The sequence below is a fragment of the Coregonus clupeaformis genome, chromosome 21 (assembly GCF_020615455.1).
Source record: "Coregonus clupeaformis isolate EN_2021a chromosome 21, ASM2061545v1, whole genome shotgun sequence".
Lineage (NCBI taxonomy): Eukaryota > Metazoa > Chordata > Actinopteri > Salmoniformes > Salmonidae > Coregonus > Coregonus clupeaformis.
Window position 1 is genome coordinate 52,036,691 of NC_059212.1, and position 26,953 is coordinate 52,063,643.

Genomic DNA, 26,953 nt, shown 5'->3' on the forward strand with positions numbered 1-26,953 from the left:
TGTGGGTTGACAGAAATGCTTTCCCCAAAACCTTCACAGTTAAATGTTACTGCAAAGTAGGCTTACCTGGCAGAAGTATATCATGAGTAACTATATAATTTGTATCAATTATTTGTTATTTGTAAACTTTGCCATGAAGTGAGCAGCAGCAGTACAGAACCATCACTAGACCGGCACATTAGACGGCACACTAGATATGCAATTAATGGGCCAGATGGGCATTTAAAGGGGAATAACACTCAAATCTAAATATTGCAGACTAATTCAGAACATCTAATTTAGTTGTTTCTCTATGAACAGTTGTGAAAAACCAAAAAAATCTAAAACCAGGAAAAATGAAACTGAGAAAACATAATTTGGGAAAATATAAAACAGAATTACCATGGGGTAACCATGGTAACAGTTTGATGTTTAGGCAACCTCCAGTTCAGCCTTTACAAGCTCACATCAATGTTTTTTCCACGTCATTTCAATGAAATTACGTTGAACCAACATGGAATAGGCGTTGAATTGACGTCTGTGCCCAGTGGGGAGGCATCTCGACTATGGAACAATGTTTTATCATCCACAGTTCTTTACTACAGGGAGGATCTGCTTGTTGATATCTAGTGGGTATCATCGTTTACTATCAGTAGCATAAAGATGATCTGTGATTTGTTTTTTGTCTGTTTAACTTGAGATACTGGTATTGCATTAACTATCAATAGCATGGTGAAGTTTATCTCTTGATGTCTCTAACTTGATGTTAGAGAATAGATACCGGTCAGTGTCATTACGATTGCCCGTCTCCCACCTTTTTAACTGTCTTGTCTTGTTGATTCAACCAACTGAGGCCTCATTGCACTTAAAATTAATTTCCTGGTGGGAGACCGAGAGAGGGGGGTCTTTAAAAGGCGGAATTACTTAATGACCACATGTCATAATAGGAGCCAGAAGCCTATAAAAAGAACATCATTTTCCCGTCTGTAGAGCAGGGCATGATTCAATTTCTCATTTTTTGACCGTACAATGTTAGGCTACTTCCAATTAAACCTGTATTTATCCAGGTTAGTCTTGTTGAGATAGAATCTATTTAAGAGAGACCTGGTTGACATTAGCATATTAGGCCATGTGTATTTCATCCCATACATGGCATGACATTATAGCATAATGAGTCATCTGGAGCAGAGGTATTATTGGAAACTCATCTGCTCTCAGTCTAGTGGAAACGATTCGTTCTAGGGAACGAATGGAGGTTTATGGTGGTTTCCATGATAGATGGAGTGAAAAGTTGGACTGATTCCAATAGGATAAGCCCAGTATACTTCTGTTTACTGTACCAACCATCTCACTCTGAACTGATTATGCTAGAGAGTCTCTGAATTTGTAATATGGATGCACTTGTCACACTGGGTATTATTAAGGTATTATCCACCGTGGGCATACACAGTAATAATCGCCCACACAGAATATTGCCCCAAAGATTAGAATAAGCTTGAATTGGTTTAGGGGGTCAAAGAGCAACACAAGCAAGTTAAATTGCTTTCAAATAGTCACACATGAGGCATGTGAAGAAAGCCAAGCTGCTATCTCCATTGGCAGCGAAGGGGGAACACTCCGTTGGGTCATGGTAGTATGTGGGTCATTTTCCCCTGTTTCGTTTTCAACTCTGTCTGTATGAGGCAAACAATGGATTTGCAAGCAATGGATAGCCTTTAGATCTCAGGCATTTAGCGAAAGGATGTGATGTTCTCCCAGGTCAAATTACCCCTAGTTCTGTGTTGTGAAGTTTTGGCACCAACAAAACCTAGGACTGGAAAAGACATGGAAAGTTAAAGACATCCAACATTTTTAACAAGAAACATCATTGCATCTGCTGAGAGGAGTTAGATCCAAAACTCACATCTCTCAATAAGAATGCTGTGATGCCATTGGTTGGACTGCGTGTTAGCCGTTTTAGCCAAACAATTGTGACATAGGACCAAGTTCTTCATATCTTCTCCCTAGCTACTCACTCCTATAAGCGGTCTGTGTGTATGTCTGTAGTATAGAGCATGTCTCACCCATACTGACTGTGAGCCAGGGCCTTAGTGCTCAGAAGTGAGTGCAGTGCACCCTGATAGGGGAAAGATTCCCTGGCCGCAAAGCCCCAGACCCTTTGATGACTGACGCAAGACAGCCAGCGCTCAGCACTGAGGTCCAGAGGTGCCTGCCAAGAGCACTGCTTTGTATCCAGTGAGATGAGGGGGCGGCTTTGAAACAACTGTCCCCCGCTCTGCACTGCAGCCATGATCACTTCAAACAACCAATGGCATTGTTTTGGCTTCCGTTACCATCCATGTGTGATATGTATTTTTGTCACACAGAGGATCATCACACACCCCGGATCTAACAATAGAAGCCATATGAGCTGCCGTTTCTGTGAGAGAGTGGTTTTTCACATTAAGGAAGTGTTACAGCGTTTAATGTCAGTCAGGTGTCATGTCATATTGTTCACTCCATTTCCAGAGAAGGGGATTGTTTTCTAAATACTCTAAGGATTATTAACAAGCTGAATAATCTACTTTATTATACCCCAAGCTCCAGCTCTTGGCACCTCTTTCACATTTCTGGCATTTCAGTTTGATGTGTCATCTGCAAGTCATGGCTAAATTCTGTTGAGCTTCACGGTGAAAATGTAATTGGTCACACTATGGGCCAAAACAAGACACAATGTAACCAAATCCCCCTTTCTTAGTGTCGTTAATTCTGAGGGCTCCTTAGACAGCTAGGCTAATTCTGCTAGGCTAAGTCGCTAAAGACCTTGCAGTCATTGTATTGAGTCACATAGCTAGTAGCCAGCTACCCTCAGTGTGTGTGTGTGTGTGCGACTGAATGAGAAGGAAACTCTTCATCACTAGTAGGAGGTTATAGGAGAAGCCCCCAGTCTCAGTCTGTTTAATGCCTTAACCAGGGGGGAAACTGACGGTGAGTAAGAGCTGAGCAACACAATGCAACTTACGGACTAAAACCTCAGTCTCTTTTAGAAAAGGCCTATGTATTTTTATGGGAACCCTTGTAGGGCAACTGACTGATGTGTGAGTCCAGAGCGGCATAGGGTGAGTTAATAGGGAAATGACTAAGGCAGTAGTTGGAATCACACAGGAACAGTACTGGAAGAAATTCAATGTGATCCTTGATATCGCCACCCTCCAAGCATCCCTAGTATAGACTGTTTTCAGACTACTCTGTCCCATTTAAAAGTTGAGAAAGTTCAGGTTCTACTCACTACAGATGGTGTAGGATCTTCATTTGATCACCCTGTTGCAGGATAACCTTCCTGCAATGCAGGACATTTTAAAACGGTGTATTTGAGGTTTAAAAAGGCTTCTGAAGTTTGTAATTTCCACTTTGAAATTGACTTTGACTTACGAAAAATGTATCAACCCCTACAAAAATGTCCATTAACTATAATCCACATAATAATTAACATTTCCTGTTGCTGCAGGATTATTTTCCTGCTGTAGCAAACTGGCTCAAATTAAGATCCTACACCTGTAGCACTGACTGACTACCATGACTTAACTGTAGCTTTCAGTGTAGGGTTGAAAAGTGGCAACCAATGTCTTTATCTCCTGTGTCCTCAGATTCTGTTAAGGAGGGAGAGCTCAGCCTCCTTATCTGTGCTGTGTACTGCTCCACTCTGAGCCGGTACGGCTTTGGGAATGCTGCTCAAACCAACCTATAGGGTAATCCTGAATCACTGCGGCTTTTTCCTGCTGGAATGATGTGTGAAATGTGTTGTTTTTTCTACCTGTGGTTGTCTTTTCCCCCCTCCTTTGACAGGCATAGTTCTCTAAGAGCATTTGTAAATAAAAGGAGACCAACCTCTACCTCTGTGTGTGTGTGTGTGTGTGTGTGTGTGTGTGTGTGTGTGTGTGTGTGTGTGTGTGTGTGTGTGTGTGTGTGTGTGTGTGTGTGTGTGTGTGTGTGTGTGTGTGTGTGTGTGTGTGTGTGTGTGCGTGCGTGCGTTAGCAGGCAGCAGTGAGTTTGTCTTGCTGGCCTCTCTGCCAGCCGAACCGCCCACTCTCTCCAGTCTTCCTCTAACTGACTTCCTGTGGGATTTCTGAAGAGGAGGATAGTGTTAGCAGTGGATGGGGGAGATGGGGGAGAGGAGTGGGGAGACGGGGTAAAATGTATTGAGTTTAAAGTGGGACAATGGGGAGAATGTCTGGAGTGAAAGGAGGAGTGGGCAGACTGTTGAATGTTTAAGGAGGCTGGTGGGTAGATTATTGGACGCTAAAGGGGACAGAGGATAGGAGGTTGGGGAATAGGAGTTTTGAGTGTTGGGTGACTGGTGGGATGCAGTGTGATTTGAAAAAGGTCAACAGAGAAATTGATAGCACATACAGATAGTGCCAAGTATGGCTTTGTTTATGACGTGGGTGTTTAATGATTATAAGGCCCAGTTTCTATAGTGCTGTTCTACTGTATATGGGACAGCTGTGTGGAGTGAAACTGGTGCAGATATGTATGAAGATTGGCAAGCTAAAATACATTGTTTCTGTGTTAAATTGACACTTGTACTTGGTTATTTACATATCTATAATATCTCTTTCTGTGACCACAAAGGGGCATCATTAAGAGCAGTGAATGCACCATTGATAGTTGAAATAAATTAATGAATAGTATGTCTGTTGTGTGACCAGGGATCACTGTGGCAATTCAAGGGATCACCGACTTCAATGCCATGAAAAGAGCTTCTTATATGTTCAGTCATTACATGATTGATACATGCTTACTCAATATCAAACTGCAGCTCTGTATAAGCCAAGCCTACATGTCTATTGGCAAGCTTCCCCAGTTAAGTCATAGCCGAGAGAGGCACTGACATGTTTGAAACTATCTGATGACGTTGTGGCTTCGTAGGGAGAATGTTTGGGGGGAGGGGGGTAGATATACAATCAGGAGCCCCTTGGTTATTGTTGCGACTTACGAGCAACGTTGTGTGTGCTGTGTGCCGGAGTGCAGAGTGACTGGGTCTATTCCTGTGTGTTTGTAAGGAACTTACATCCAGCATTCCACCACAAGGTCACAGAGTAAATACACGACTGACCATTCCTGCTGCAGATATCTGGAGTGTCTCAATGATGTTAGAGAACCCTCTGTTAGCACAGAAACCCTCTCCAACTGGGATAAACATGAGCCTTTCGGCCTTTATTTGGTCTCTTTTCCTTCAGCTTCTAAAGGACCAAGCCGCTAAGAAGACTCCATTTTCAAAGGCGTTTACTTTCAGCTCAAACTGTTAGAGCTCTCCCAGTGAGAAGTCATGGAGTTGTCTTCTAACAGAAGACTCAATCTGCTCTCCAGATAGACGTACGTCATTTAAAGTGAACACAGTTTGGAAGGATAATCGGTCATTCACAGCAGTCACTAGTGTTTGCTTGCCTTGTGCTCCACAGCTGGGCTGGTGTTTTGTCCTCTATGCAACCCTAAGGGATACAGGCAGCCATTTTATTTTCCTCTATCAAGGATGAGGCCTAAAGATATCCCTCTCTCTCATTAAAGTATGCAACACAGCTTCAGGCACAGTGGCTCTTCAACATCTGGCTGGGTTGGTTAAATCACCTTCCTTTCTCTATAGCTCAGATCTAGAACATTCTCCTTGCCCCCCTGAGACAACAATCCAGGCAGCATCTGGGTTAGCATAGCTTTGTAGCTCATATCTCAGCATAGCTCTCTCTGACGGGACTGACCCCATGCAAAGAAGACATTTCCTGAGACAAGTCAGAGGGGCCTGCTGTGTAGTTGCATCCATCCATTCTGTATGTGTGTGTGTGTGTGTGTGTGTGTATGGAGGAGGGATATCCGCCCCCCCTCCACTCCCCTTGTGGGCCCTTTTCTTCTGAGAGAAGTTGTTTTCTCAAAGGGATTGATGCTGCATGCATTTCTCACGTAGAGGAAAATGGAGTGTCCCTCTGGCCTCACAGTAAAAATAACAGGAGGTTAGGAGGAGGGTTTCTCAAACTGCATGTCTTTACTCATGCACAGTAGGCCTACGCAGGGTACTTAGAATTAAGGTTTTAAATTATGATCCCATACCTATGTATGTTAACTGCATTGGTAACTGGTAAACCAAAGTATTATCTTTAGAATCATATTGTGAAATCGGGACTTAATCTCTCACCCCCTCGTCAACATCAGCCAATCAGAAAGGAGGAGAGGAGGAAGTGTGTGCTCAAAGCAAAGGAAGTATGGAGGCTGGGGGTCTGGATGAAAATTTGAGGCAGTGCACTGCACCCAAGGAAAGCAGAAGAACTGCTACACAATGCATCTGTTTTTCCCCTCAGAAGCATGGTGTCTTTGCGTTTAGGAGATTGATTGTTGTAAAGGAAATAGATGATTATTTTTATTAAACTTTTCTGACTCTGACACAATTTATTAAATATATTTAATTTTATATTGATGATACTATATTTCTGCATTAATAGAAATGTAGCCTAAGTCTTACTAAGGACATTCGTTTGGCAGTGATTTGTAATGAAGAGAGGTGTCACGGTTTCGGCCGAGGCTGCCTCTCTCCCTTGTTCGGGCAGGTTTCGGCGTTCGTCGTCTCCGGAATTCTAGCTGCCACCGCTGTATGTTTCATGTTCGTTTGCTTTTGTCTGTTTGTTTCCACACCTGTTTCTGTTTTGGCGTAATTAGTGTCCTATAAGTTTCTCGTTGTGTTTGTCTAGTGTTGTGTGTAATTATTTCCGTCAGTATTGTGTTTTGCTCGGTTGAGCTTATTCTCCACTGCGCTGGAGCATTTTCGCACCTGTGTGTGCACAGTTACATTTTGTCGCACCTGTTTGTGCGCAATTTACCTTTCGCCTTCGTGCGTGTTTTTTTCGCTTTCGGGCTAAGTTGTCCTGTTGCCTTAGTTTGGCCAGTAATACAGCCTTTGGAACATTCAGTCTGAGTCCTGCGTTTGATTCCTACATTACACCTACAACACGCCCTGACAGAATTACACACCATCTATGGAATCAGCAGGAGCCGAAGCAGCCCAGACGAGACTGGAGGCCCAGGTTCGGGACCAGCAAGATCAGCTCCTGCAGATGGGGACCGCCCTGCAGGAGGTGATTTCCACCATCCGAGGCTGGGGTCCGCCTCCACCGCCTCCCGCCCTGCCAGCACCATCGGCCAGCCCGCCCATTCCAGCGCCGGAACCTCGAGGAGTCCGACTATCTCTCCCGAGGGCCTACGACGGAGCCGCGGCTGGGTGTCAGGGATTCCTACTCCAGGTGGAGCTATACCTGGCCACAGTGCACCCGGCACCTTCAGGGCATGAGAGCGTGTCCGCCCTGATCTCCTGCCTGGCCGGGAAAGGCGTTGGAGTGGGCCAACGCGGAGTGGAGGAAGATCGACGCCACGACGATTACTTACCACAAGTTCTCCCGCCGCTTCAGGGCGGTGTTTGACCATCCCCCGGAGGGGAAAGCGGCGGGGAGCGTCTGGTCTTCCTCCGGCAGGGGAGGAGAAGTGCCCAGGAATTCGCGCTCGAATTCCGTACGCTAGCGGCAGATGCAGGGTGGAATGATCGGGCCCTCATCGATCTGTACAGATGTAGCCTACGAGAGGACGTCCGTCGGGAGCTGGCTTGTAGGGACACCAGCCTCTCCTTCGACCAGCTGGTTGACATGTCCATCAGGCTGGATAACCTACTGGCTACCCGCGGACGTCCTGCGGAGGGTCCGCCCATTTCACCCTCCAGCGCCTCCGAGCCGTGTCCTATGGAGCTCGGGGCGCTGGCGCTAGAGAGAGGAGGAGTCGGCAGGCTAGGGGGTCCATCCACTGCACCAACTGTGGTCGGGGAGGACACACCGCGGCTAGGTGCTGGGGATGGCCTCCTAGGGGAGATGACGACAGGTCCCGCACTGGGGATTCCCTCCAGGTGAGTAGGCGCCCCACTCACCCAGAGCTCACTGTTGCCCATTTTTGTATGCCTGTACGTTTTCCACAGGTAGCACCTCATTCCCAGCATAAGGCGCTGGTAGATTCAGGCGCGGCTGGGAATTTTATTGATAAAAAGTTTTGTTTAGAGTTAGGGATTCCCCTCATTCCTGTTGATGTTCCTTTTCCCGTTCACGCCCTAGATAGTCGTCCGTTGGGTACGGGCTTAATCAGGGAGGTCACGGCGCCACTTAGGATGTGTGCGCAGGGGGATCATCAGGAGATGATTCAGCTGTTCCTGATTGACTCTCCTGCGTATCCGGTGGTGCTGGGCATGCCCTGGTTGAGTACCCATAACCCAGCTATTTCGTGGCAGGAGAGGGCTCTGATGGAGTGGTCTGCTCAGTGTGTGGGTAGATGTTTGGGCGTTTCCGTAGGGGGCTACCTCGGTGGAGAGTCCAAACCAGGTGCCCGCATTGCACGTTCCACCTGAGTATGGGGATTTGGCTATTGCGTTTAGTAAGGCGAGGGCGACGCGGTTGCCACCCCATAGGCAGGGGGGATTGTGCGATAGACCTCCAGGCAGGAGCTGCGCTCCCACGGAGCCATGTGTATCCTCTGTCTCAGGAGGAGAAGAAAGCTATGGAGATTTACATAGACGAATCGCTGAGACAAGGATACATACGGCCTTCCACTTCCCCGCGTCCTCCAGTTTCTTTTTCGTGAAGAAAAAGGATGGTGGTTTGCGCCCGTGCATCGATTACCGTGGTCTCAATCAGATTACGGTGAAGTATAGTTATCCACTCCCGCTGATTGCGACCATGACTGAGTCGTTGCATGGGGCGCGTTTCTTCACGAAATTAGATCTCAGGAGCGCGTACAACTTGGTGCGCATCAGGGAGGGTGATGAATGGAAAACAGCCTTTAGTACCACCTCGGGCCATTACGAGTATCTGGTCATGCCATACGGGTTGATGAACGCTCCGTCAGTTTTCCAATCATTTGTGGATGAGATCTTCAGGGACATGCAGGGGCAGGGGGTGGTGGTGTACATTGATGACATTCTCGTGTACTCACCTACCCGTGTCGAGCATGTGGCCCTGGTGCGCAGAGTGTTGCGGAGGCTGGTGGAGCACGACCTGTATGTGAAGGCAGAGAAGTGTCTGTTTTTCCAGGAGTCGGTCTCCTTTTTGGGTTATCAGTTGTCTGCGTCAGGGGTGAAGATGGAGGTAGACCGGGTGTCGGCCGTGCGTAATTGGCGAACACCAACCACTGTGAAGGAGGTGCAGCAGTTTTTGGGGTTTGCAAATTACTACAGGAGGTTTATCCGGGGTTTTGGACAGGTGGCAGCTCCCATCACGTCTCTGTTGAAGGGGGGTCCGGTGCGTCTGCAGTGGTCGGCCGAGGCGGACAGGGCTTTTGGGAGGCTGAAGGACCTGTTTACCTCGGCCCCGGTGCTGGCGCATCCGGATCCCTCTTTGCCGTTCCAGGTAGAGGTGGACGCGTCGGAGGCCGGTTTAGGAGCCGTGCTTTCCCAACGGTCTGGCGCGCCACCTAAACTCCGCCCCTGTGCTTTTTATTCTAAGAAGCTCAGTCCGGCGGAGCGGAACTATGACGTAGGGGACAGGGAGCTGTTAGCCGTGGTACAGGCTCTCAAGGTGTGGAGGCACTGGCTTGAGGGGGCTCAACACCCTTTCCTCATTTTGACGGACCACCGTAACCTGGAGTACATCCGGGCGGCGAGGAGGCTGAACCCTCGCCAGGCAAGATGGAGTATGTTCTTGACCAGGTTTACTTTTAAGATCACGTACATCCCTGGGTCACAGAATGGCAAGGCAGATGCGCTGTCTCGGCGGTATGACACGGAGGAGAGGTCCGTGGAGCCCACTCCCATACTGCCTGAGTCGTGTCTGGTGGCACCGGTAGTGTGGGAGGTCGATGCTGAACTCGAGCGGGCGTTACGCACCGACCCTAGTCCACCACAGTGCCCGGAGGGTCGGAAGTACGTTCCGCTCGAGGTTCGGGATCGATTGATCTATTGGGCTCACACGTCACCCTCCTCTGGACATCCGGGTATCGGCCGGACAGTGCACTGTCTTAGTGCCAAGTACTGGTGGCCCACGTTGGCAAGGGATGTGAGGGTTTATGTTTCCTCCTGCTCGGTGTGCGCCCAGTGTAAGGCGCCTAGACATCTACCTAGGGGTAAGTTGCTACCCCTGCCCGTTCCACAACGACCATGGTCCCACCTCTCAGTGGACTTTATAACAGACCTTCCCCTCTCCCAAGGGAATACTACCATCCTGGTCGTTGTGGACCGGTTCTCGAAGGCCTGTCGTTTGCTCCCCATGCCGGGTCTTCCTACTGCCCTACAAACTGCCGAGGCACTGTTTACCCATGTGTTCCGGCACTACGGGGTACCCGAGGACATTGTGGCTGATCGGGGTCCCCAATTCACCTCCAGAGTCTGGAGAGCGTTTATGGAGCGGTTGGGGGTCTCGGTGAGCCTCACCTCGGGTTACCACCCGGAGAGTAATGGGCAGGTGGAACAGCGTAAACCAGGATGTGGGTAGGTTTCTCAGAACATACTGCCAGGACCGGCCGGAGGAGTGGTCAAGGTACGTTCCCTGGGCCGAGATGGCCCAGAATTCCCTACGCCATTCCTCCACTAACCTAACTCCATTTCAATGTGTGTTAGGTTACCAGCCGGTTCTGGCACCCTGGCAGCAGAGCCAGATCGAGGCTCCTGCGGTGGATGAGTGGGCGCGGCGCTCGGAGGAGACTTGGAACGCTGCACACGTCCACCTGCAGCGGGCCCTCCGGCGTCAGAAGGCGAGCGCTGATCTCCACCGCAGTGAGGCACCGGTGTACGCACCTGGTGATCGAGTCTGGCTCTCTACCAGAAACCTGCCCCTCCGCCTGCCCTGTCGGAAACTGGGTCGGCGGTTTGTAGGGCCATTTAAAGTCCTGAGAAGGTTGAACGAGGTATGTTATAGATTACAGCTACCTGTGGAGTATAAGTGTATTAACCCCTCGTTCCATGTGTCCCTTCTCAGGCCGGTGGTAGCGGGCCCACTCCAAGAAGATGAGATCTTGGAGACTCCTCCGCCCCGTTGGACATCGAGGGGCACCGGCGTACTCCGTGAGATCCATCTTGGATTCGAGACGTCGGATGGGGGGTCTCCAGTATCTAGTGGAGTGGGAGGGGTACGGTCCGGAGGAGCGGTGCTGGGTGCCGAGGAGAGACGTTTTGGACCCGTCGCTCCTGACGGAATTCCATCGGGGCATCCGACGCGCCCTGCTCCGCGTCCTCCTGGTCGTCCCCGAGGCCGGAGTCGGCGCACGTCTGGAGCCGCGCGTCAAGGGGGGGGTACTGTCACGGTTTCGGCCGAGGCTGCCTCTCTCCCTTGTTCGGGCAGGTTTCGGCGTTCGTCGTCTCCGGAATTCTAGCTGCCACCGCTGTATGTTTCATGTTCGTTTGCTTTTGTCTGTTTGTTTCCACACCTGTTTCTGTTTTGGCGTAATTAGTGTCCTATAAGTTTCTCGTTGTGTTTGTCTAGTGTTGTGTGTAATTATTTCCGTCAGTATTGTGTTTTGCTCGGTTGAGCTTATTCTCCACTGCGCTGGAGCATTTTCGCACCTGTGTGTGCACAGTTACATTTTGTCGCACCTGTTTGTGCGCAATTTACCTTTCGCCTTCGTGCGTGTTTTTTTCGCTTTCGGGCTAAGTTGTCCTGTTGCCTTAGTTTGGCCAGTAATACAGCCTTTGGAACATTCAGTCTGAGTCCTGCGTTTGATTCCTACATTACACCTACAACACGCCCTGACAAGAGGAAAACACTGGTGGTTGGGTTATACACAATGCTTTGCTGGGATTCTTTCTTCATGGGGGAAATATTAACAAGAGTATCAATTAACATAGCCACTTCCCTTTAATGATGAGTAAAACTGAACTAATAGAATGATCAGACTCTGGCTGCAGTGTAATTGAATTGTAGGTAGTAAATGAGGGGAAGGGAACAAGGTTGTTGGATCATTTCTATTGTCCCCAGTAGGCTTTCAATCATCATGACCTTTAGTGAAGATAGGTTATAGATACATTAGTACAACCCAGTTGGCATAATATGAATATTGTTTACAGTTTGCTTTGGTGAAATGAGAGCAATTCTTGATACAAAATTAAACTTGGACAAATTCCTCACCCTAATAGGCCTACATAGGTTCCCTGTAAACACTCTTTAGTAACAGCTTTTAAAAACAATGTAATACATATGCTCACTTTTGGAGATGAAGTAGGGACCTCATTCCATTTCCTGCAGCTTAAAGATCTGATGCCTCCAGAAACAGAAACCTGTTCTCACACCCTTGAGTTCTAACACTAGTCCAGTGAGCAAACATCAAAAGGCAGATATCTGACCGCACATTGCAACAAGCTCAGATGACTAATGATCAGGTTAGTCTACGCTGTGTGTGTATGTGTGTGTGTGTGCGTGTGTGTGCGCGTGCGTGTGTTTGTGTGTGTGTGTGTGTGTGTGTGTGTGTGTGTGTGCAGGCACGCACCCGTATGCATTGCAGTACAGGGCTCTGCAGGGAATGTTCTGTACACCTACCTGGGCCTCTGAAACAGGGTGTCACCTACCTGACTGCATCTCTCACACACACACACACACACACACACACACACACACACAACGAGGTAGAGGTTGTGGAGACTTGCCAGAGCCGCCACACCCTGCGTCCTTCTCCTTGGCTTCTGGACATACTTAGTGACGCCACCACAGCTGGGAGAGAGGAAGTGAAGCAATCACTGAAGCATTTTAACAATCTCACAAACTCTCCTCACTCGTCCCATTGACTTACTAATTAACCACTTCCTGTGTATCTTATGTAGAGTGACAGTACTGTCTTTCTTGATGAGTCAAAAGAGCATCAGGTGTGACTGAAGATATGGATTATCAGGTTTGAGTTGCAGTTTCCATTGACATTTCCTATCAGGTTTTTTTTGTTTTTTTATGGGAACCTCATTGCTACTTGTGGGTTCTTGATAAGCTATTTCCTCAATCAGTTCTCATGAAGGATTGTAATGGAATAATATCCAACTAGGGCTGTGTCCAACGTATTTTAATGGTTCTCAGATGCGTGTACAAAAAGGAAAAAGCACTTGCACAAATACCATTTTTCAATGAGGATCTGTTATTCATTAAAAATCGTATGATCTCTGTGAAATATGAGTGTGTGCATGCCGGTTCTGTGTTGCTGTTATTCTAACTTCAACAACCAGGCCACTAAAAGGACTAAGGCTACATCTGAAAGGGCATGATATTTCCTATGAAGTACACTACTGTTAACCAGTATAGTGCACTACTTTTGACTAGAACCCTATAGAACCTGGTCAAAAGAAGTGCTCTATATAGGGGATAGGGTGCCATTTCATACGCACCTTAATTTTGTTTCTCCTTGTCGTAGCACAGTGTAATATCAGGTATTTTAGAGCACCGCTGAGCCTGGGTCTGACTGCCATAAAACTATTGATTAAATCAAATACAGTGCAATGTTTACAATAGCTTGTACACACACACACATTTATATATATATATATATATATATACAGTGGGGAGAACAAGTATTTGATACACTGCCGATTTTGCAGGTTTTCCTACTTACAAAGGATGTAGAGGTCTGTAATTTTTATCATAGGTACACTTCAACTGTGAGAGACGGAATCTAAAACAAAAATCAAGAAAATCACATTGTATGATTTTTAAGTAATTAATTTTCATTTTATTGCATGACATAAGTATTTGATCACCTACCAACCAGTAAGAATTCCGGCTCTCACAAACCTGTTAGTTTTTCTTTAAGAAGCCCTCCTGTTCTCCACTAATTTCCTGTATTAACTGCACCTGTTTGAACTCGTTACCTGTATAAAAGACACCTGTCCACACACTCAATCAAACAGACTCCAACCTCTCCACAATGGCCAAGACCAGAGAGCTGTGTAAGGACATCAGGGATAAATTGTATACCTGCACAAGGCTGGGATGGGCTACAGGACAATAGGCAAGCAGCTTGGTGAGAAGGCAACAACTGTTATCGCAATTATTAGAAAATGGAAGAAGTTCAAGATGACGGTCAATCACCCTGGGTCTGGGGCTCCATGCAAGATCTCACCTCGTGGGGCATCAATGATCATGAGGAAGGTGAGGGATCAGCCCAGAACTACACGGCAGGACCTGGTCAATGACCTGAAGAGAGCTGGGACCACAGTCTCAAAGAAAACCATTAGTAACACACTACGCCATCATGGATTAAAATTCTGCAGCGCACGCAAGGTCCCCCTGCTCAAGCCAGCGCATGTCCAGGCCCGTCTGAAGTTTGCCAATGACCATCTGGATGATCCAGAGGAGGAATGGGAGAAGGTCATGTGGTCTGATGAGACATAAATAGAGCTTTTTGGTCTAAACTCCACTCGCCGTGTTTGGAGGAAGAAGAAGGATGAGTACAACCCCAAGAACACCATCCCAACCATGAAGCATGGAGGTGGAAACATCATTCTTTGGGGATGCTTTTCTGCAAAGGGGACAGGACGACTGCACCGTATTGAGGGGAGGATGGATGGGGCCATGTATCGCGAGATCTTGGCCAACAACCTCCTTCCCTCAGTAAGAGCATTGAAGATGGGTCGTGGCTGGGTCTTCCAGCATGACAATGACCCGAAACACACAGCCAGGGCAACTAAGGAGTGGCTCCGTAAGAAGCATCTCAAGGTCCTGGAGTGGCCTAGCCAGTCTCCAGACCTGAACCCAATAGAACATCTTTGGAGGGAGCTGAAAGTCCGTATTTCCCAGCGACAGCCCCGAAACCTGAAGGATCTGGAGAAGGTCTGTATGGAGGAGTGGGCCAAAATCCCTGCTGCAGTGTGTGCAAACCTGGTCAAGACCTACAGGAAACGTATGATCTCTGTAATTGCAAACAAAGGTTTCTGTACCAAATATTAAGTTCTGCTTTTCTGATGTATCAAATACTTATGTCATGCAATAAAATGAAAATTAATTACTTAAAAATCATACAATGTGATTTTCTGGATTTTGGAAGTGTACCTATGATAAAAATTACAGACCTCTACATGCTTTGTAAGTAGGGAAACCTGCAAAATCGGCAGTGTATCAAATACTTGTTCTCCCCACTGTATGTGTATATATATATACAGTGGGGAAAAAAAGTATTTAGTCAGCCACCAATTGTGCAAGTTCTCCCACTTAAAAAGATGAGAGAGGCCTGTAATTTTCATCATAGGTAAACGTCAACTATGACAGACAAAAATAGAAAAAAAAATCCAGAAAATCACATTGTAGGATTTTTTATGAATTTATTGGCATATGATGGTGGAAAATAAGTATTTGGTCAATAACAAAAGTTTCTCAATACTTTGTTATATACCCTTTGTTGGCAATGACACAGGTCAAACGTTTTCTGTAAGTCTTCACAAGGTTTTCACACACTGTTGCTGGTATTTTGGCCCATTCCTCCATGCAGATCTCCTCTAGAGCAGTGATGTTTTGGGGCTGTCGCTGGGCAACACAGACTTTCAACTCCCTCCAAATATTTTCTATGGGGTTGAGATCTGGAGACTGGCTAGGCCACTCCAGGACCTTGAAATGCTTCTTACGAAGCCACTCCTTCGTTGCCCGGGCGGTGTGTTTGGGATCATTGTCATGCTGAAAGACCCAGCCACGTTTCATCTTCAATGCCCTTGCTGATGGAAGGAGGGTTTCACTCAAAATCTCACGATACATGGCCCCATTCATTCTTTCCTTTACACGGATCAGTCGTCCTGGTCCCTTTGCAGAAAAACAGCCCCAAAGCATGATGTTTCCAACCCCATGCTTCACAGTAGGTATGGTGTTCTTTGGATGCAACTCAGCATTCTTTGTCCTCCAAACATGACGAGTTGAGTTTTTACCAAAAAGTTATATTTTGGTTTCATCTGACCATATGACATTCTCCCAATCCTCTTCTGGATCATCCAAATGCACTTCAGACGGGCCTGGACATGTACTGGCTTAAGCAGGGGGACACGTCTCTCACTGCAGGATTTGAGTCCCTGGCGGCGTAGTGTGTTACTGATGGTTGGCTTTGTTACTTTGGTCCCAGCTCTCAGCAGGTCATTCACTAGGTCCCCCCGTGTGGTTCTGGGATTTTTGCTCACCGTTCTTGTGATCTTTTTGACCCCACGGGGTGAGATCTTGCATGGAGCCCCAGATCGAGGGGAGATTATCAGTGGTCTTGTATGTCTTCCATTTCCTAATAATTGCTCCCACAGTTGATTTCTTCAAACCAAGCTGCTTACCTGTTGCAGATTCAGTCTTCCCAGCCTGGTGCAGGTCTACAATTTTGTTTTTGGTGTCCTTTGACAGCTCTTTGGTCTTGGCCATTGTGAAGTTTGGAGTGTGACTGTTTGAGGTTGTGGACAGGTGTCTTTTATACTGATAACAAGTTCAAACAGGTGCCATTAATAAAGGTAACGAGTGGAGGACAGAGGAGCCTCTTAAAGAAGAAGTTACAGGTCTGTGAGAGCCAGAAATCTTGCTTGTTTGTAGGTGACCAAATACTTATTTTCCACCATAATTTGCAAATAAATTCATTAAAAATCCTACAATGGGGATTTTCTGGATTTTTTTCTCAATTTGTCTGTCATAGTTGACGTGTACCTATGATGAAAATTACAGGCCTCTCTCATCTTTTTAAGTGGGAGAACTTGCACAATTGGTGGCTGACTAAATACTTTTTGCCCCACTGTATATATATGTGTATGTGTATGTATGTATATATATATAATATATATGTGTGTGTGTGTATATATATATATATATATATATATATATATATATGTAGGTGTATGTATGTATATATATATACAGTGGGGGGAAAAAGTATTTAGTCAGCCACCAATTGTGCAAGTTCTCCCACTTAAAAAGATGAGAGAGGCCTGTAATTTTCATCATAGGTACACGTCAACTATGACAGACAAAATGAGAAAAAAAATCCAGAAAATCACATTGTAGGATTTTTTATGAATTTATTTGTAAATTATGGTGGAAAATAAGTATTTGGTCAATAACAAAAGTTTCTCAATACTTTGTTATATACCCTTTGTTAGCAATGACACAGGTCAAACGTTTTCTGTAAGTCTTCACAAGGTTTTCACACACTGTTGCTGGTATTTTGGCCCATTCCTCCATGCAGATCTCCTCTAGAGCAGTGATGTTTTGGGGCTGTAGATGGGCAACACGGACTTTCAACTCCCTCCAAAGATTTTCTTTGGGGTTGAGATCTGGAGACTGGCTAGGCCACTCCAGGACCTTGAAATGCTTCTTACGAAGCCACTCCTTCGTTGCCCGGGCGGTGTGTTTGGGATCATTGTCATGCTGAAAGACCCAGCCACGTTTCATCTTCAATGCCCTTGCTGATGGAAGGAGGTTTTCACTCAAAATCTCACGATACATGGCCCCATTCATTCTTTTCTTTACACGGATCAGTCGTCCTGGTCCCTTTGCAGAAAAACAGCCCCAAAGCATGAAGTTTCCACCCCCATGCTTCACAGTAGGTATGGTGTTATTTGGATGCAACTCCAATTGTCCTCCAAACACGACGAGTTGAGTTTTTACCAAAAAGTTCTATTTTGGTTTCATCTGACCATATGACATTCTCCCAATCCTCTTCTGGATCATCCAAATGCACTCTAGCAAACTTCAGACGGGCCTGGACATGTACTGGCGTAAGCAGGGGGACACGTCTGGCACTGCAGGATTTGAGTCCCTGGCGGCGTAGTGTGTTACTGATGGTAGGCTTTGTTACTTTGGTCCCAGCTCTCTGCAGGTCATTCACTAGGTCCCCCCGTGTGGTTCTGGGATTTTTGCTCACCGTTCTTGTGATCATTTTGACCCCACGTGGTGAGATCTTGCGTGGAGCCCCAGATCGAGGGAGATTATCAGTGGTCTTGTATGTCTTCCATTTCCTAATAATTGCTCCCACAGTTATATATATTTTCCCCACTGTATACACAGTACCGTTCAAAAGTTTGGGGTCACTTAGAAATGTCCTTGTTTTCGAAAGAAAATCAATTTTTTGGTCCATTAAAATAACATCAAATTCATCAGAAATACAGTGTAGACATTGTTAATGTTGTAAATGGCTATTGTAGCTGGAAACGGCTGATTTTTAATGGAATATCTACATAGGCGTACAGAGGCCCATTTTCAGGAACCATCAGTCCTGTGTTCCAGTAGCCACCCTTTGCCTTGATGACAGCTTTGCACACTCTTGGCATTCTCTCAACCAGCTTCATGATGAATGCTTTTCCAACAGTCTTGAAGGAGTTCCCACATATGCTGAGCACTTGTTGGCTGCTTTTTCTTCACTCTGCGGTCCAACTCATCCCAAACCATCTCAACTGGTTTGAGGTCGGGTGATTGTGGAGGCCAGGTCATCTGATGCAGCACTCCATCACTCTCCTTCTTGGTCAAATAGCCCTTACACAGCTTGGAGGTGTGTTTTGGGTCATTGTCCTGTTGACAAACAAACGATAGTCCCACTAAGCACGAACCAGATGGGATGGCGTATCGCTGCAGATTGCTGTGGTAGCCATGCTGGTTAAGTGTGACTTGAATTCAAAATAAATCACTGACAGTGTCACCAGCAAAGCACCCCCACACCATCACACCTCCTCCTTTCTTTGCAGCAATTCGACCATGAAGGCCTGATTCACGCAGTCTCCTCTGAACAGTTGATGTTGAGATGTGTCTGTTACTTGAACTCTGTGAAGCATTTATTTGGTCCGCAATCTGAGGTGCAGTTAATTGCCGATTTCTGAGGCTGGTAAGTCTAATGAACTTATCCTCTGCAGCAGAGGTAACTCTAGGTCTTCCTTTCCTGTGTCGGTCCTCATGAGAGCCAGTTTCATCGTAGCGCTTGATGGTTTTTGCGACTGCACTTGAAGAAACGTAGAAAGTTCTTGACATTTTCCGTATTGACTGACCTTCATGTCTTAAAGTTTGACTGGTACTATATATACAGTTGAAGTCAGAAGTTTACATACACCTTAGCCAAATACATTTAAACTCAGTTTTTCACAATTCCTGACATGTAATACTAGTAAAAATTCCTTAGGTCAGTTAGGATCACCACTTTATTTTAAGAAAGTGAAATGTCAGAATAATAGGAGAGAGAATGATTTATTTCAGCTTTTATTTCTTTCATCACATTCCCAGTGGGTCAGAAGTTTACATACACTCAATTAGTATTTGGTAGCATTGCCTTTAAATTGTTTAACTTGGGTCAAACGTTTCGGGTAGCCTTCCACAAGCTTCCCACAATAAGTTGGGTGAATTCTGGCCCATTCCTCCTGACAGAGCTGGTGTAACTGAGTCAGGTTTGTAGGCCTCCTTGCTCGCACACGCTTTTTCAGTTCTGCCCACAAATTTTGTATAGGATTGAGGTCAGGGCTTTGTAATGGCCACTCCAATACCTTGACTTTGTTGTCCTTAAGCCATTTTGCCACAACTTTGGAAGTATGCTTGGGGTCATTGTCCATTTGGAAGACCCATTTAATAATAATAATATGCCATTTAGCAGACGCTTTTATCCAAAGTGACTTACAGTCATGTGTGCATACATTTTTACGTATGGGTGGTCCCGGGGATCGAACCCACTACCCTGGCGTTACAAGCCCCATGCTCTACCAATTGAGCTACAGAGGACCACGCTTTAACTTCCTGACTGATGTCTTGAGGTGTTGCTTCAATATATCCACATAATCTTCCTTCCTCATGATGCCATCTATTTTGTGAAGTGCACCAGTCCCTCCTGCAGCAAAGCACCCCCACAGCATGATGCTGACACCCCCGTTCTTCACGGTTGGGATGGTTTTCTTCGGCTTGCAAGCACCCCCTTTTTCCTCCAAACATAACGATGGTCATTATGGGCAAACAGTTCTATTTTTGTTTCATCAGACCAAAGGACATTTCTCCAAAAAGTACGATCTTTGTCCCCATGTGCAGTTGCAAACTGTAGTCTGGCTTTTTTATGGCGGTTTTGGAGCAGTGGCTTCTTCCTTGCTGAGCGGCCTTTCAGGTTATGTCGATATGGGACTGGTTTTACTGTGGATATAGATACTTTTGTACCTGTTTCCTCCAGCATCTTCACAAGGTCCTTTGTTGTATCCCTGTAGCTCAGTTGGTAGAGCATTGCACTTGCAACGCCAGGGTTGTGGGTTTGATTCCCACGGGGGGCCAGTATGAAAATGTATGCACTCACTAACTGTAAGTCGCTCTGGATAAGAGTGTCTGCTAAATGACTAAAATGTCTGTTGTTCTGGGATTGATTTGCACTTTTCGCACCAAAGTACGTTCATCTCTAGGAGACAATGCGTCTCCTTCTTGAGCGGTATGACGGCTGCGTGGTCCCATGGTGTTTATACTTGCGTACTATTGTTTGTACAGATGAATGTGGTACCTTCAGATGTTTAGAAATTGCTCCCAAGGATGAACCAGACTTGTGGAGGTCTACAATTTTTTTTCTGAAGTCTTGGCTGATTTCTTTTGATTTTCCCATGATGTCAAGCAAAGAGGCACTAAGTTTGAAGGTAGGCCTTGAAATACATCCACAGGTACACCTCCAACTGATTCAAATGATGTCAGTTAGCCTATCAGAAGCTTCTTAAGCCATGACATCTGTTTAAAGGCACAGTCAACTTAGTGTATGTAAACTAACTGACTTGCCAAAACTATAGTTTGTTAACAAGACATTTGTGGAGGGGTTGAAGAACTAGTTTTAATGACTCCAACCTAAGTGTATGTAAACTTCCGACTTCAACTCTATATATATATATATATATATATATATATATATATATATACACACACACACACACGCAGCCAGATACAGTACAATGTTTAACATGGCTTATTGTGCAACTGCCTTATGTAGTGTTTTCTTCAGACTGAATGTGCCACTGTACAGCTAGTCAGCCAGGCCTCAGTTGTGTTATTGTAAACAATAACTTTTGACCTTTGCTCATCTTTCATTTTAATTCTTCAATAGATAACCTCTCACTGAAAGAAAGGTTACATTGATAAGACACAGGGTCATGTTGTAGGCCTGATTTGTAGCTGAACGTGTAGTTTGATATAGTAAATAATGCTTATGCCACGCGACTGGGATCAATATGTTATCCCTCCCTGTGACGATATATTATATGATGTCAAATTAGATAATATGTTTATACAATTTCCACTTACTGTATATAGACAGGTTGTAATTATATATTTTGTTTATTCCTTTTCAGCCTTTACGTCAGAGTCTTAATTCAGTTGATTAAATTAATTAAATCTCACATCATGCCTCTCCTAATTATAAAAGAAGAGGCAGCTTGCTGCAGTAACATCCTAAGTCTGCCTCTGTTGCCACGGTGTCACGGCGTTAATTAAGTTGTGTCCCAAATAACACTCTATTCCCTGTATTTAGTGCCCTACTTTTGACCATATTAGTGCACTATAAAGGGAATAGGGTGCCATTTGGGTGGCATCCTTAGTCAGGCCAGTGGTTTGGATGGTAAGGGTTCATGTCAGGGTGTCCCCTCAGGGACATGTTAATGAGGACAAGAACTTAATGTCTTCACAGAAGAACACAGCTGTTCATGTCCTATACGCTCTCTCTGATTGGGCCCATCTCTATCCTGGTCCAAGATCTGTTTGTGCTGTCTTGCCAGCTCTTATTTTTTTAGTGAGACAATGACCAGATTAATTGAAAAAAAAGCATAAACAGATCTGGGACCTGGCTAGCCCATCTCAACTGATCATGAGTGGGAGCAATAACAGACAATTGAAGTGTACCATAAATAAACAGATTTGATTGTACTTTGACATTTGTGTTGCCAGTTTCATTATCAAGTTCAATGGCATCATTCCCAAAAAAATTGTCAGTCTTTACAGCTATGGTATAGGAATCTACTTTCACTTATTTTTTAAATTGATTTCATCACTTATTTTGTTTTATTGTTCAATAGAAGAACAAAGACCACAAAAAAAAATGCCATAAAAAAAAGAACTTTGAAAGAGGACAACCTTTGATAGGAAAATAATCCTGGTGACATGTTTATTTCCTCCATTCTTGGAAATGAAAAGGTCAGTGTACGACAGCAAAAGGTTTGTTTTATGCTGAGGCAACTGCTTGAGTTGTGGAGCTGTTCTGGCTTTGCTGTCTAGACCAGGCATGTTTAGGAATGTACTGTATTCCTAGGAATAATACAACAACAAGACCGACTGAAATAGGAGGAAGAGAAATCCCCTGTTTGTCCCAAAGCTCTTACTCTGACACCAGGGACAAAATCACCAGAATTTAAAGTGAGGCAGTGTCACTCTTGCTCAACCAAGACCATAGTTTGGCAGAGTGATTTGGTAGAAGGCTGCTTTAGTGAGTGTTGTGTAATCTCAGCAATGCAGAACCAAATCTCTATGTTTCGTCTGTCCGTGAGAGACTAGTTGTTGTGCAGAAGATCCCTGGTTCGAGCCCAAGCTACTTTGTTACAGTGAAAGTAAATAGAATTTGTTCACACATTTAACTCTTTACTGTGCTTATATACGATCCCTTTCTGTCTGTGGTCTTTAGTGTGTGATGGATGGTTCTTGGGAAACCAGACGTCATGCATCTTTCCTGTTGCCTAGTGACTTTACCCCTACTATACATAGCTACCTCAAGTACCTCGTACCCCTGTACATCGACTCGGTACTGGTACTCCCTGTATATAGCCATGTTATTTTTACTCTTTATTGTTATTTATTATTCACTGTGTATTTATTCTTCATGTCACAATTTCTATTTGAAAAAAATCTTCTTTATCTTTAATTCTGCATTGTTGGAAAAGGACCCATAAGTAAGCATTCTGTTAGTCTACACCTGTTCTTTACGAAGCATGTGACAAATACAATTTGATTTGATGTGCCCCTGCTTCACAGTATCACAGTGTCAGTCACAACAACCTGTCAGACCAGCTCAAGGGACAGACATACTGAACAGGAAGTCAGTAAAGTGACCTGTTTCCTCCAGGTCTCCTCAGTCAGCCTCTACTACTCTGTAAAGGATCCTCTTGTCTTCCTCTGTATCTTCAATAGTGTCTCTCTGCATTGACTTATTCAAACACGTTTTTGTAATCGTAGATTAGAGCAGGGGTTTTCAATCTTTTCTTCCCCAGAAAATAATCACGTCTCGTCTTATCAGGTGAATGATAATGGCAAGAAGAAGTAATCAACATTTTAAAAATGAATAGATTTTGTAGATATATTTTAATTATTTTGACCATCCAACTGTTCATTGGAAGAGGAAGTGTAAACTCTAACATAGTCTATTAGCTAGAAAGGTATCTTGGTGGTGTAGAGAAAATGTTGCTGTTGTAAAGCTAATTTTCTGCAATTCTACACATTAAAATGTTTCGATTCTCCCTGATTGTCTAGCTTTTATTTGATTGTTAGTTCTCAAAGATTGTATTATAAAAAATATATATATTGTTCAATATCTTCTCTTCTCTATCTGGCTTTGGTCTTTTAAGTTGACACTGAAACTGTTTTTCCATCCCGCCTAAGAATTTTCTATACAGAAAAAAACCCTGTAATTAGCTCCAATGACTGTAATTTCTTCCATATTAAAGGGATAGTTAGAGATTTTGGCCATGAAGCCATTGATCTACTTCCCCAGAGTCGGATGAACAGGAACAGCTAGCTTGCTAACTGTTCCTGTGGACTTCCAGTCATTGCACTAACGCTAGTTAGCATTGGCTTGTGAAACTACCTCTAACTTCCTTCATACTGGACGCAGAGACATAAAAATGTTATCCACGATGCTATTCTGTTGCAGCTAGTGATATTCATAAAATAGTAATTTTTCACATTAAGGCACTACAGAGGGTAGTGCGTACGGCCCAGTACATCACTGGGGCCAAGCTTCCTGCCATCCAGGACCTCTATACCAGGTGGTGTCAGAGGAAGGCCCTAAAAATTGTCAAAGACTCCAGCCACCTTAGTCATAGACTGTTCTCTCTGCTACTGCACGGCAAGCGGTACCAGAGCACCAAGTCTAGGTCCAAGAGGCTTCTTAACAGCTTCTACCCCCAAGCCATAAGACTCCTGAACATCTAATCAAATGGCTACCCAGACTATTGTCATAGACTGTTCTCTCTGCTACTGCACGGCAAGCGGTACCGGAGCACCAAGTCTAGGTCCAAGAGGCTTCTTAACAGCTTCTACCCCCAAGCCATAAGACTCCTGGACATCTAATCAAATGGCTACCCAGACTATTGTCATAGACTGTTCTCTCTGCTACTGCACGGCAATCGGTACCGGAGCACCAAGTCTAGGTCCAAGAGGCTTCTTAACAGCTTCTACCCCCAAGCCATAAGACTCCTGGACATCTAATCAAATGGCTACCCAGACTATTTGCATTGTCCCCCTCTAACTACATGTACATATTACCTCAATTACCTCGACTAACCTGTGCCCCCGCACATTGACTCTGTACCGGTACCCCCTGTATATAGCCTCCCTACTGTTATTTTACTGCTGCTCTTTCATTATTATTTGTTATTTTAATTTTTTTGTTATCTATTTTTTACTTAAAACTTATTTTTCTTAAAACTGCATTGTTGGTTAAGGGCTTGTAAGTAAGCATTTCACTGTAAGGTCTACACCTGTTGTATTCGGCGCATGTGACAAATAAAATGTGATTTGATCGTAGGCGTTTGTTTTACTGGCTCGCTCAATGGCTCTATAGTTGTTGTTACATACATACATCATCAACACTTGGAAGATCCTTAGAGGTTTGTTGATTCGTGCCAAGAATGGGAGTTATCACTCAAAATGGCTCCGGCTATAATTTCTAGGAAATCCTTAAATAATCCTCGTTATCTAACTCGAAAACCTGTCTGTTCATAAACTTCAGAAGATGCAGTATTCGTGGACCGATAACGTTAATGCTGCCATTATTCCTCCTAGTGACAGGGAGATGAGTGGAATAGATAATAGCCCCCATGAATAATGTGTGTGTGAATAATAACTCCAACATTTCTACACAAAGATGACATGGCGCAGAGTCGGTAGGTGTTTGTTTTAACTAGCCTGAAGAGCAGTGGAAAGAGTCTCAGCCAAGATAAATAGGGCCAGCCAGCTCAGAGCTCACTGCGACTCATGAGTAAGCACTAGCATTGTAGGGATCGAGTTCTCATTCTAGATTGAATCCAGATCAGTTATTTAATGCATCTGAATGAGCCAAATGATGACTGTGCACACTTACAAACAAATATACTAAACAACTGTGATACCTATGTGAAGAGAAGCCAAAGGGAAACAGAGAGTGGTGTCCTTTGTTGTCTTGGGTATGCCAATATGAATTTGAACAGAGACTGCATGATCCATGTAACTGGGCTTGGTAGCTTAGATATTTCCTGTCTACACTGAGTGTACAAAACATTAGGAACACCTTCCTAATATTGAGTTGCACCCCTTTTGCCCTCAGAACAGACTCAAATTGTTGGGGCATGGACTCTACAAGGTGTCAAAAGCATTCCACAGGGATGCTGGCCCATGTTGACTATAATGCTTCCCACAGTTGTGTCAAGTTGGCTGGATGTCCTTTGGGTGGTGGACCATTCTTGATACACACGGAAAACTGTTGAGCGTGAAAAACCCAGCAGCGTTGCAGTTCTTGACACACTCAAACCGGAGCGCCTGGCACCTACTACCATTCCCCGTTCAAAGGCACTTAAATATTTTGTCTTTCCCATTCTGCCTCTGAATGGCACACATACACAATCCATGTCTCAATTGTCTCAAGGCTTCAAAATCCTTCTTTAACCTGTCTTCTCTCCTTCATATACACTGATTGAAGTGGATTTAACAAGTGACATCAATAAGGGATCATAGCTTTCACCTGGTCAGTCTATGTCATGGAAAGAGCAGGTGTTTTGTACACTCAGTGTAGATCAAGGCAGCAGTTTTTTGAGAACAGCCATATTTGCTCTGGCCAGCTCACCAACTTCAAGTTTACGCTCTGATGTTCTCTCTTCTACTTTCCTGGATCATCATCTCCTCACTCTTCCTCCACAGTGTGCCAGGGCGTCACCAACCGGTTCAACCTGCTGGGGTCAAAAGAGGACCACTACCTGAACATGGTCAAGACCTACAGCAACTGCACCGTGGTCCTGGAGAACCTGGAGGTCACATACATGGAGGACTACCATGATCTGTCTTTCCTCAGGGTAAGATAAAGGAATGCTAGCCTGGTCCCAGATCTGTTTGTGCTGTCTTGCCAAGTCCTATGGACAATGACCATAGGAGAGACCAGGCTACAGGTCAGGAACACCTTTGTCTGAAGAAAGCAATACTGGATAAAAACATAACAGCTCCTAAAAACATCTAATAAGCTTGCTTTAACCTACAGACATGGTCCAAAGTGTCCAAAACACTTGAAGCCTCATTAGAGCGTTGTTGCTTCAGTTGAAATAGTCTTAGGTTGAGTTTATAATGCTGAATAGGATCAGTGGGTTACTGGAAGTACCCTTGTGTGAACCTTGTCTAGCTATGAGGATATAGACAGGCTGATGCGAAAACCAGCAGGACTGGAGCTGGACCATGTAGGTCTGGAGTTGTTCACCCCTGGCATCGCGTGTGAAGACCAGCTTATACCAAACCTTTCCTTGTTTGTCTCCAGTCCATCCAGGAGGTGGGTGGCTACGTTCTGATCGCCCTCAACACAGCTAATAGGATTCCCCTGGACAACCTGCGCATCATCCGAGGCCACACTCTCTACGACAGTGGCTTTGCCCTGGCTGTGATGCTGAACTATAACAAGTCCATGGGAGAAGGCACCACTGAGCTGCCTCTGACCAGCCTCACAGGTCAGTCTCTAGGCCTGTCCCTGCTCTGCCCAGGCAGTTATAAACCCAGCCTCATAATGACTAGTCACTGAGGGCCTTCTCACATACTAGAGCCAAACCAGGGAAACTGAGCCCTAGTTA

The 26,953-nt window shown here is 45.1% G+C and overlaps 1 protein-coding gene across 1 annotated transcript in view; it reads left to right on the top strand.

Annotated features, from left to right (window-relative positions):
- The window catches only part of LOC121535557 (epidermal growth factor receptor), a 93,746-nt gene that overhangs the window by 37,143 nt on the left and 29,650 nt on the right, over positions 1-26,953 (top strand). Inside the window, exons 2-3 of the mRNA XM_041842745.2 lie at positions 26,043-26,194; positions 26,647-26,833. Coding sequence (XP_041698679.1) covers positions 26,043-26,194; positions 26,647-26,833 — 339 coding nt within the window. The remainder of the gene's footprint in view (positions 1-26,042; positions 26,195-26,646; positions 26,834-26,953) is intronic.